At 40.8% G+C, this 12,301-nt stretch overlaps 1 protein-coding gene across 1 annotated transcript in view; it reads left to right on the top strand.

Annotated features, from left to right (window-relative positions):
* Positions 1–12,301, top strand: part of ULK2 (unc-51 like autophagy activating kinase 2) — a 113,678-nt gene that overhangs the window by 14,772 nt on the left and 86,605 nt on the right. Inside the window, exons 4-5 of the mRNA XM_090291807.1 lie at positions 3,062–3,094; positions 3,377–3,413. Of these exons, the coding sequence (XP_090147933.1) occupies positions 3,062–3,094; positions 3,377–3,413 (70 nt within the window). The remainder of the gene's footprint in view (positions 1–3,061; positions 3,095–3,376; positions 3,414–12,301) is intronic.

Consider the following 12,301-nt stretch of genomic DNA (forward strand, 5'->3'; position numbering starts at 1 on the left):
TAGTTTTATAGTAAGTCTGGCTATCTAGTAGTATAAGTCCTCCAAGTTTTATATTTGTTTTTCTAGATTATATTAAGTTATTCTTGACCTTTTGCATTTCTTTTTCTTTTTTTAATCCTCACCTGAGGACATTTTTTTCATTGCTTTTAGAGGGTGTGGGGGGAACATCAATGTGAGAGAGAAGCACTGAGTGGCTGCCTCTCACGCATGCCCGGACCAGGAATCTTAGGCACCCAGATTGGGAATCGAACCTGCAACCTAGGCCTGCACCCTGACCAGGAATTGAACCTGCAATTTTCAGCTACGACTGATGCTCCAACCAACTGAGCCCCACTGGCAGGGCTTGCCCTTTTACATTTCCACATAAATTTTAGAATTGGCCTGTTAATTTCCACACATGCACAAAACCTTGGAATTTGACTGGGATTACACTGAAACATAGAGGAAATTTCTTTATGGAAAGGTTGTAAAATAGAATTGAATTTCTTTAATATGAGCCTTTTCTTTTTCAAGATTTTATTTATTTATTTAGAGAGAGGGGAAGGTAGGGAGAAAGAAAGGGAGAGGAACATTGATGTGAGAGAGAAACATCGATTGGTGGCCTCTCACATGCGCCCTGACCAGGGACCAGGCCTGCAACCCAGGGAATCAAATTGGTGACCTCCTGTTTTTGCGGATGACGCCCAGCCAACTGCACCGTGCTGGCCAGGGCTTGGATATGCGCCTTTTCAAATTTCCTATTTCTTGTCAATTTTAGTAAGTTGTTTCTTAAATTGGTTTTCAGTTTGTATATTTCATCTAAATTTTGGAATACTGGCATAAAGTTCATAACAGTATCTTTTTTTTTGCCTTTTTGGAGATTTGGTTTTTAACTTAGTTATGAGGAGATTGAGTAGGGGAACGATAGGATGAACTTCACTGTTTCATTTTGCTGGTGGAAGTCCAGGGGAGTAGCTGAGGATGAGGTTTTCTCGGTATGAGGAAGGGAGGGTGACTGCGTGTTCGGCTGCGGCCGACCCTCGGTGGCGTGGCTCACAGGCCACACTCGCCTCACGTCCCGGCTTTTCCGGCCCAGCAAGCATCTCTTCAGGTTCTTCCCTGGTGCTCCAGTACCATTTGAGCTTCAATTTGTTTATAGATGACTTGATTGGTTTCATTAAAAACTGAACACTTTTTCCCATCTTATTTAGTACCTACTGAATGAGCAAATGAATGAATGGGGGAAACTAAGTGGTTATATGTAACCCCCAAATTGTCACTACTAAAATAGAAATTTGATTTCTTCATGTTGAGTGAACAGAAGTTCTTTATGGCTGTTTAGCCTCCCTGTAGGAATTCCTCGCTCTCTTTTCAGTAATTAGGTAAACGTATTATTATCTGACTAAATACTGATTTGAGATAATATTTTGTACTTTTTACTGGAGAAAAAGGAAATTTTGTTGAAAGTCATGTTTAGTGACTTCTTCGTGTTTTGGGGGATAAGAGGATAGTTTGGCCTGGATCTGATAAGGTTTTGTGATTAAGACTAGTTCACAGTGGAGATTACTTAACAAAAACAAAAATACATTTCTGTTTTTATTTATGAAAAAAAGAAAATAAGCATTTATTTCTTACAGACTTATTCTGCTGAACTCTGGTCTCTGTCTCCTTTCTTACTTGTTTTGGGGGTGCTGCCGCCAGGCCTGCGTGAGACCTGCAGCCGGGTTCTGCATCCCCTAGCACAGAGCTGGGGGTGTTGCCTTCTTCTGAGCCTGAATGCACTGTGGGTGGGCGGGAGTCAAAGAACTGCGCACGATATATTTCAGTTTTTTACCAAGTCCTCTGGAGAAGTGAGTGAAGTAAGTCATCCGATGTCACTGAGTCTGTTGTGGGACATGATTTAATTCAGGCCCTGACTTGTGGCCCCAGTCCCTTGGGGGACCTGTGGAACCACTTAGTGGAAGCCCTTGTTTGCTCCATGTAGCCCAGAGGTGCTCTAACCCAGCTGCTGCGAGACACCAGTTTTTATTTTTAATCTGTGTGAACTGATGCTAGTGTAAACTCCATTAAAAATGAATTATTATGAAAATGAAATAAAGGTTCTACAAACAGATATTTAAAGTTTTTATTATTAGGTTCAGCAGAGATAAACTCATTTTGTTTACTTTAAATGTTTAAAAATTCTCACTCCTAATTCTTGTAGTTATTTCACTGTGAGCTGGTACCAAATAATTCTCTGACTGGCCCTCCTCCGAGGAGCACTGCCCTGGACCCACCCCCTTTCTGCCCTGTCCCCGCTTTGTTCCCCATAGAACACCTTATTCTTGAATTTGGGGTCTTGTTGAAGCTGAGTTCTACTTGAAAGGGCTACCTCTCAAACCACATTTGAACAGTGGCTCAAGTTTAGCTGTAGGGAAGCCCTATTTAAAATTCAGTTAACATTCTAAAATTTGTTATTGAAGGATCAGTTAATCCCTCATTGAATTGCTTAACCAGGCAACAGAACTGGAGCTGTATGAATTTGAGAGACTGGGTAAAATTTTTCAAATCATTTCCTTAAAATGAGTCTGTTACCACGTTTTCAAGGAAATTGCCAAAAATTCCTAGATAATGTGATTGCCTCCAAATAAACATAAAGACTAGAAAAACAAAAATTAAGTGGCCTGGATCATGTATTCCAGAAATTAGATTGTGTCTTTCGTGTTGCTGGGGAGGGTACCAAGCCATTGCTGCCAATAACAAACATCCAGAGCAGCAGGGCTTCCCCGAGGACAAGAGGGTCCTCCCTTCCTTCTGCCAGTGATAGGGTTGCCGTAACCCTGACCGAAAGATGGGTCTCTCTTGCATTCTTCCTATGAACAGAATGGAACTTCTTGGCAACTACACTGGTGTCATCAAAACTTGATTTGGCTTTGAAGCTGAGATGCTTAAATCACTGTGTTGGGGATTTAAAATTTCATTTGCTAGTGGATTTTGTGATTTTTTAAAACTTGTTTAATAATGAACAAGAATGGTTATTTTTTAAATTTGTGCTTAATTTTTTTTCTAATCTAAATGATGTTTAATATTGTTTACTTTTTAGGAATTACCCAACTCTGTCTTCCTGGTGATGGAGGTAGGTGGTGTTCAACTTCTGTTTATTTAAAATTCTTTTTGATTAATATACACTTTAAAATTGAAAGTAAATGATTATTGGAGATTTTGAATTAATAAATTAAGTGATTTAGATTCTACTTTATATGGAAAATAGTATTAAATTTTTTTGGTCCTTTAGTTCTTATATTTTTCAGACTAGATTTACATTACATACAAATGAAATTTTAATTAAAATTAACTAATAATGGGTTGAATTCATCTTAAACTTATTTTAATTTTTTTCTTTTTTTTACTATATCAGTATTGCAATGGTGGAGACCTGGCAGATTATTTGCAAGGTAACATTTTTGTGCATTAGTGTTCAATAAAGATAGTACTGTAATCTGTTTAATTCTAAAATACAGTCTTTGTTTTGTACACTTACATAGAATCATTCGGTAAATATTTGTACTTGTTTAATTGTGTTCACTTTGCTGACTAATTATAGTTTGTTGTGGTTTTATTCTCAAACTGTACCTGTGTATAAGCACTTTGTGTATGCCTCTCTTTGACAGTGTTTGAGAGGTGGGTCCTCTTCTCAAGAGAGAAAAAAATCAAATAGATTTCTCTTCTTCAGAGGACTCTACGGGGTTGCCATCAGTGAACCTTTAGCCCCTTTCATTTCTCTCACAGTAAAAGGAAAATTGTAATGGAAGGATGTGTCCAAGAATGTGTTGATTAATGTGACTGTTTTATGTAAATTATGTTATAAGGGATTAAAGGTAACATTGAAATTATGTCCTAGCACAGAGATAAGATTTTAGTATTAGATAGTTCTTGAAATTCTGTATCCAAAATGTTAACATGTAGGATAATAAGCATTCAGGTCAAATTGTGTCTCTCAAAAGTATTTTTAAAATGATGTTAGATGAAATAAGCATCTACTTGTGTCCCTTGAAGATGCAAGAGAAATATGCAGAAATATAATAAAAGGTTCATAACTCAACCTATAAATAATCATGGTAATTGATGGTATAAACACTAAGACATCAACAGATACAGCCACAAAAAAGTATGGACAGTTTACAAAAGAGAAACAACATATTTAAGATGTTCAATTTCACCTAGTAATCAGGGAGTGCAATTAAAAATGAGATTTAGCCCTGGCCTGGTGGCTCAGATGGTTGGAGTGTCGTCCTGTACACCAGGAGTGTGCGTGTTTGATTCCTGGTTGGGGCACGTCCTTAGGCTATGGGTTTGATCCCTGGTCAGGGCATGTCTGGGAGGCAACCAATTGATGTTTGTCTGTCTGTCTATTCTCACTCCCTCTTCTCTAAAATCAATAAACATGTCCTCAGAGGAGGATGTTTTTAAATGAGATTTAAAAGATCTTTAAAATATAAAATATTGATGAATTCAAAAGCTGTGTAGAGAATAATATAAAGAACACTGGTGTTACCCTCCCCACTTAAAGAAAAGAAATTATAAATTCAGTTGAAGCTCTCTGTAAGTCCTTTGGTAGTCCCATTGCTGCCTTCCCCTTTAGAGATAACTATGACCCTGAATTTGGTAGTTTATTACATATGTGTTTTTGTATTTTTCCCAACTCCAGATTCTTTTTTTAATAAATAAGTCAATTTGGTAAAAAAAAAATTTCTTTTTCAAAACTTAATTTACTAGTAGAAAGCAGTGACACGGGAACTTAATGCTGGTGGAAAGGCGTTGAAGCTAGAAAACTCCTTGCATCCACCTTCTCCTCAGTCTCAGGCTTGAGCTCCTTGACATTCTTAGTGATCTAGATCAGAGCATTTCCTGCTGGGGGCAGAATGAGAGGCACCTGATCAGTTCAGGGTCCCCGTTAGAATACCAGTTGCATTCATTTACAAAACTTTTATTCACGGCAGATTAAGTTAGCTTTGACAGTAGCTGCGTCCGTGATGCTGAGCTCTGTGTTTGATATTCCAGAGCAGTAGTGTCAGAGCGGGAGGCTGAGGAGTGAAGAGCTCATGGGAACAACGGATGTGCAGCAGCTCCACTATTTACATGACTTAATTGCTCTGTGGTTTGATCAAATTATTTAACCCCTTCCTGGTCCCTGTCTGCCCCGCTCTCCATGCCCCCACCCTCACCATCTTCGCTGTAGACACCGTTGCTGCATTTTTGCCACAAACGTTTTGTCCAAATAACTGGCTGTAGGCGATTTTGCCATGAAAAGGATAAAATCACGACAAAAGGGACCTTAAACAGGATATAATGAAACATGAAAAATGAATAACAAAATGTAAAACACCTATGAAATATAAAATATTTATATGCATTTAAAAATGTGTTTAGATTCATGGCAATATTGGGCCAATAACTGGTTTTACTTCGTGGATTGTAACTAAGCACTTGTCTTCATTCTGTGGGAAATGTGGGCTCAACTGTTTGCCCGCAAAGAAAGAAACCAGCTCGGGACATCATCATCACCCCTGAAAGAAATGCTGACTATTTCAGTCCCCACATCTACTTGCCACTGTATAGATCATTAGGAGGGCTGCCCTCGGTCTATATAGAATATAAAAATGGGAGTAACAGCAAGAACTTTATCAATGGAGTAACGAAACCAAACAGTAACAACAGCAACAACAACAAAACCGTCAACCAGTTATTTTATCTTTTTTTAAAGCAAAATTACCTTATAGCCCATTAGTTTTGTGGGGAAAATGCCTGTGACAAATACATACTGCAAAGACGCTATTGCGAAATCAGCTTACACAGTCTGCCACAGAACTTGTAGTCTCAAAATGCTTGAAAAGACATATAAAACAGATTTCATTTTCAGTAAATTCTCTAGAGCTATACTGTCCAATATGGTGGCCACTGACCACATTGGCTAGCCTGAATTGAAGTGTGCCGTTACATAAAATACACATTGGATTTTGAACATTTCACAGGAAGAAAAGAATGATGGTATCTTATTAAGTTTTTTAATATATTTTTAAAACATTTTATTTATTGATTTTTTTTAAAGACACAGAGAGAAACATCAATTTATCATCCCATTTATTTATGCATTCATGAATATGTGCCCTGACTGGAGATTGAACCTGTAACCTTTGTTTATTAGAATGACATTCTAACCAACTGAGCTACCTGGCCAGAGCCAAGGTTTTTATATTGATTACAAGTTTGAGGATAATTTTTAGATATATTACCAGTTTGATAATATTTTAGATATATTAGATTAAATATATAATATTAATATCATCTGTTTCTTTTCACTTTTTTTAAAAAGATTATTTATTTTTAGAAAGAGGGGAAGGGAGGGAGAAAGAGAGGGAGAGAAACACCACTGTGTGGTAGCCTCTTGCATGTCCCCAGCTGGGAACGTGGCCTGCAACCCAGGCACGTGCTCTGACTGGGACTCAAACCTGCAACACTGGTCCGCAGGCCGGCAGTCAATCCACGGAGCCACACCAGCCAGGGCTCTTTTCCCTTTTTAAAATGTGACTACTAGAAAATTTAGTTACCTGTGTGGCTCACATTATATTTCTGTTGAAAGCACTGGTCTAGAAGTTCTGGAATGTCTAAAAAGTTTAGGAGGTCTAATGCCATTATATCACAACACAGTTATGTAGTCCTTTTACTTGCTTTAATGCACAAAGTACCTTTCACATTTTTAAAAATATGCTTTATTGATTATGCTGTTACAGTTGTCCCAATTTCTTTTCCCTTTGTTCCCCTCCACCCAGTAACCCCCCTCCCTTCAGTTGTCCCCCCCTTAGTCCATGCTCATTGGTTGTACGTATAGTTCTTCTCAACATTTTCCTGTCTACTCCGCTCCCTCCTACTATGCTTCTTAATTCCTGTACCATCTCCGTCTCTTTCCCCCTTCCCCCTCCCTGCTGACCTCCCCCCAAAATATTCCCCATACCTATAATTCTTATCCCACTCTCGTTGCCTACTTAGTTTGCCTTTGTTTCAATTCCCTAGCTTCTGTTGTTGGTTGTTGTGATACAGTTTTCATTTTAATGTTCATAGTTTTGATCCTCTTTCTCCTAAACAAGTCCCTTTAACATCTCATATAACAGTGGTTTGGATCTGATGGACTCCTTCAGTTTTACTTTGTCCTGGAAGCACTTTCTCTGCCCTTCTATTCTGAATGACAGCTTCGCTGGATAGAGTAATCATGGTTGTAGGTTTTTGCTTTTCATTACTTTGAATATTTCTTGCCAGTCCCTTCTTGCCTATAGAGTCTTCTTTGAGAAATCAGCTGTTAGTCTTATGGGGACCCCTTCGTACATAATTCTCCTCTCTTGATGCTTTTAAGATTCTCTTTATCCTTAATTTTTGACACTTTGATTATAATGTGTCTTGGTGTGGTTCCCCCTGGGTCCAGTTTTTTTGGAACTCTCTGTGCTTCCTGGACCTGTAAGTCTATTTCCTTCCCCAAGTGAGGGAAGTTCTGCTTCATTATTTTTTCACATAACTTTTGAATTTCTAGATCTTCTTCTTCACCTTCTGGCAACCCTATGATTTGGATGTTGGCCTGCTTATAGCTGTCCATAGGTTTCTGAGCCTCTCCTCATTTTCCTCACTTTTTGTTTCCTCTTTCTGCACTGGTTGACTGTTCCTTCCCTATGTTCTGATTTGTTGGTTTGATCCCTGGTTTTCTTTCCCTCACCACTAGTGTTTTTGTTCATTTCAGCAGGACTAGCCTTCATTCCTTCCCAGTCTTGTTTAAGATCTGTCGTCAAATCTGTAAGCTTTCTTATAACCAAAGCTCTGAACTGAGCCTCAGAAAGGTTTCCTGTCTGCTGAGTCCTTAGGTAGATATTTGCTGTCTGGTCAGCTGTGTCACCGGGATCTCTATCACGATCTGTGCCAGCCTGACAGTTTTGTGTTTACCTTTGCTTCCTGGGCAGGGCTGTCACGCCTCCTATGCTATAGGGGGCGGAGCCCCATTCATGCATCACTACCAGGTGACCCTTCTTACCATGCAATGGCGTTTTGTGTGGGAGCGGGGGTCCAAGATGGATTCCTACTGTTTACTCTTCGCTGAGAGACCGGGAACCTCCTCCTCCGTCCCCACGCCCTCCAGCCCTCACAGTCCGAGGCAATGGGGGTCTGCCTTCCCCGGTGTTGGAATCGCCAGCTGACGGGTTTGGTCTGCAGCCGGGGGTGCTCCCCAGGTGCTTCTCACCTCCCCCTAAATACAGGTGTCTGTGCCTACCGACACCCCGCCGCCAGCACCGTGGCTGCTGCCGCCAGCACAGCTTGACCTCTCTGGCCCGGCTTCGCCCCTCCTACCCCTTCGGACGAGCACCAGTGCTTTATAACTTCATACGTTGGACTTCCATGTAGCTTTATTTTCTGGAACTTCTGGTTATTTCTGGTTTTGCGGTAGTGGTATTCCTTCTTAGTTGTGGAGGGAGATGGAGTGTGTCAGTCTAGGCCTCCATCTTGGCTGGGAGTCCCTTTCACATTTTTGAAAGATAGAAAACAAATAGCAAATTTAAAATAAAACAAATTCTAAATTAGTAAGTTGTACTTTAACGTTAATTCTAGTAGACTACATTAAGCGTGGCAGTGACAGCTGAGCCTACTCTCTAAGGGCTAACTTGCTCAAGAATTCATTCATTTCAAAGAGTTTTGATGTTGGGAGTACCTTTAAAATACAGTTGACCCTGGCTGCTGTGGCTCAGTGGATTGAGCACCAGCCTATGAACCAAAAGGTCACTGGTTCAATTCCCAGTCAGGGCACATGCCTAGGTTGCAGGCCAGGTCTCTGGTTGGGGGCGTGGGAGAGGCAACTAACTGATGCTTCTCTTGCACATCGATGTTTCTCTCCCTCTCTTTCTCCTTCCTTTTACCTCTCTGAAAATAAATAAATAAAACCTTAAAAAATAAAGTATACAGTTGACTGTTGAACAATGTGGGTTTGAACTGCACAGGTGCACTTATGCATGGATTTTTAAAAAATATAGTTTGTCTTTCATATCCCTGGGTTTTGCATATGCAGACAACTGGATTCAAGCAACTGGATCGAAACAGTATTTTCTTTATTTTAAATTCAAAACATTTAAAAATTTTATTTAATTTTTTAGAGGGAGGAGAAGGGAGGCAGAAGGAGAAGGAGAGAAATATCAATGTGTGAGAGATACATCAACTGGTTGACTCTTGCATGTCCCCAGTTGGAGACCTGGCCTGCAACCCAGGCCTATGTCCTGACCAGGAATTGAACCAGCAACCTTTCGGTTTGCAGGCCAGTGCTCAATCCACTGAGCCACACCAGCCAGGGCAAAAAAAAATTTTTTTAAATTAAAGTTGATATTCAATATTATATTAGTTTCAGGGGTACAGCATAGTGGTTAGACATATATATAATTCACGAGTGATTCCCCTGATAAGACTGGTACCTGCCTGGCACCACACATTGTTATCACAGTATCACTGACTCTAGGTCCTATGCTGCACTTTACATCCCATGACTGTTGTAACTACCAGTTTGTCTTAATCCTTCACCTTCTCATCCCCCTGACGCCCTCCCCTCTGGCAACCCTCAGTTTGTTCTCTATATCTGTAAGTCTGTTTTGTTTGTTTATTTTGTTCTTTAGATTCCTCATACAAGTGAAATCATATGGTATTTCTCTTTTCTCTGCCTGACTTATTTCATTTAGTATAATACCATCTAGGTCCATCCAAATTGTTGCAAATGGTAAGATCTTGTTCTTTTTTATGGCTGAGTAATATTTCATTGTATATATGTACCAAACTTTTTAATACAATTATCTATTGATGACCACTAGGTTGCTTTCATATATTAGCAATTGTAAGTGATGCTACAATGAACATAGGGGTGCATATTATCTTTACAAATTAGTGTTTTGAATTTCAGTGGATAAATACCCAGAAATAGAATTGCTAGATCAAAAGGTAGTTCTATTTTTAATTTTTTGATAAACTTCCTAATTGTTTCCCATAATGGCCATATCAATTTACAGTCCCACCAACAATGCAGGTGGATTCCCTTTTTCCACATCCTGATCAGCATTTGTTTGTTCATTTATTGATGGTAGCCTGACAGGTGTGAAGTGACATCTCATTGTGGTTTTAATTTGCATCTCTCTGATGATTAGTGACATTGAGCATCTTTTCCTGTGTCTGTTGGCCGTCTTTTCATATGCTACTTGGATCATTTTTTTGATGTTAAGTTGTATGAGTTCTTTATATACTTGGAATATTAAACCCTTTATTGGATGTCTCATTGATGAATATCTTCTCTCAATTGGTAGGTTGTCTTTTTGTTTTGTTGATGGTTTCCTTTGCTGTGAAAACACTCTATAGTTTGGTAGTCCGATTTGTTTATTTCTTCTTTTGCTCCCTTGCCCGAGGAGATATATCAGAAAAAAAATGTCCTAAGAGCATTGTCAGAGTGTTTACTGCATATGTTTTCCTCTAGGAGTTTTATGGTTTTGAGTGATATATATAGGTCTTTATTCCATTTTGAGTTTATTCTTATATATGGTGTAACAAGGTGGTCTGATCTAGTTTCATTGTTTTAAAGGAGCTCCCTTGTAGGTAATTAACGGCCTTTCTCTTCCTGCTTTTTTTTTTTTTTTATAAATATGTTACTTTAGATTTTATTTACTTATCTTTAGAGAGCGGGGGAAGGAAGAGAGAAAGAGGGAGAGAAACATCAATGTGTGAGAGAAAGGTTGCCTCTCACACGCCCCCAACTGGGGACCTGGCCTGCAACCCAGGCGTGTGCCCTGACTGGGAATCGAAACCGTAACCTTTTGGTTCACAGGCCAGCGCTCAATCCACTGAGCCACACCAGCCAGGGCCTCTTCCTGCTTTTTATACTCTCTTTTTGTCTTACCTTATGCCATTCTGATTATGATGTGTCTTGGTGTGGTCTTCTTTGGGTTCATCCTCTTTTGACTCTCTGCGCTTCTGGACTTGTCTTTTATTTTAATTTTTTTTGGCAGGTTAAGGAAGTGTCCTGGCATTATTTCCTCAGATAGGTTCTCAATCCTTTGCTCTTTCTCTACTCCTCTGGTACCCCTGTGATGTGGTGGTTGTTACGCTGGATGTTACCCTAGAGGTCCCTTAAAGCATACTCATTTTTAAAAATTCTTTTTCCTTTTTTATTCTGATTGGATGTTTTCTGATACCTTATCTTCCAAATGGCTGTCAGTCCTCTGCCTCATCTAATCTGTTGTTGATCCCTTCTAGTGTGTTCTTTATTGCGGTTGTAGTCTTCCTTTCTGACTGCTTCTTTCTTATGGTTTCTGTGTTCTTTATTTTGCTTACTATCTCTTGTTGAAGTTCTTACTAAGTTCCAGTCCTTTGAGCTCTGTTTCTGGTAGTTTGCTTGCCTCCATTTCATTTTGCTCTTTTTCTGGAGATTTTACTGTTCTTTCCTTTGGGGCATGTTTCTTTGTCTCTCCATTCCGATTACATCTCTGTGTTTGTTTCTAGGTATTAGGTAGATCTGCTCCATCTGCCTGTCTTGGTGCGGTGGCCGTATGTAGGAGGTGCCCTGTGGGGCCCAGTGGGGCAGCCTCCCTGTTCACCTGAGCCGGCCGCTCCAGGGGTGTCCTTTGTGTGGGTTGTGTGTGCCCTCCTGTTGTAGTTGGGCCTTGATTGCTGTTGGCACCTCAGTGGGTGGGGTTGGCCCTCAGGCCGACCAGCTGGGAAGACTGGCTGTGACCGCAGTGGACAGCTCCTGTGCGTGTACGCTGGGACTCGCCTTGGCTGGCTCTGGTGCATGCCAAGGCCGCCCTTTGGGTGTGCTGCTGTGGAGGTGTGTAGGAGAGGCCACACTGCAGATCAAGGCCAGCTGCCACCGGTGCCAGGCCTGCGGCTGCTTAGCAAAGGACACGGGGCTCACTGCGGCCGCTGCCCTCTGCCAGCTGCCCATGAGGCACAGCCACTGACAGAGCCTCTGCTGGCACCTGAGTTGTGGGAGGCAGGTCTCAGGGACTCTCCAGGTGGATGCAGATGTAGATATGGCAGCAGTGCTGTGTCCGTGGCCACTCAGCAAAAGGCTCAGGCTGCACCAAGGCCATCTGCTGCCTGTGGGGCCTGAGGACCTTGGAGAGTTTTTAAGGAAATCTGTGGCTTAGGCCAGGGCTGGCTGCGTGGTACCAAGAGAGCCTCTGGCAGCACTTTTGTTGGGTGGGTTAGGGTCCCGGAGGGTCGATAGGCTGGAGCTGTGGTGTTCCCCAGGCTAATGCAGACTAAGATTTGGTTGTGGGGG

The sequence above is a fragment of the Furipterus horrens genome, unplaced genomic scaffold (genome assembly GCF_987537825.1).
Source record: "Furipterus horrens unplaced genomic scaffold, mFurHor1.1.pri manual_scaffold_11, whole genome shotgun sequence".
NCBI classification, from domain to species: Eukaryota; Metazoa; Chordata; class Mammalia; order Chiroptera; family Furipteridae; genus Furipterus; species Furipterus horrens.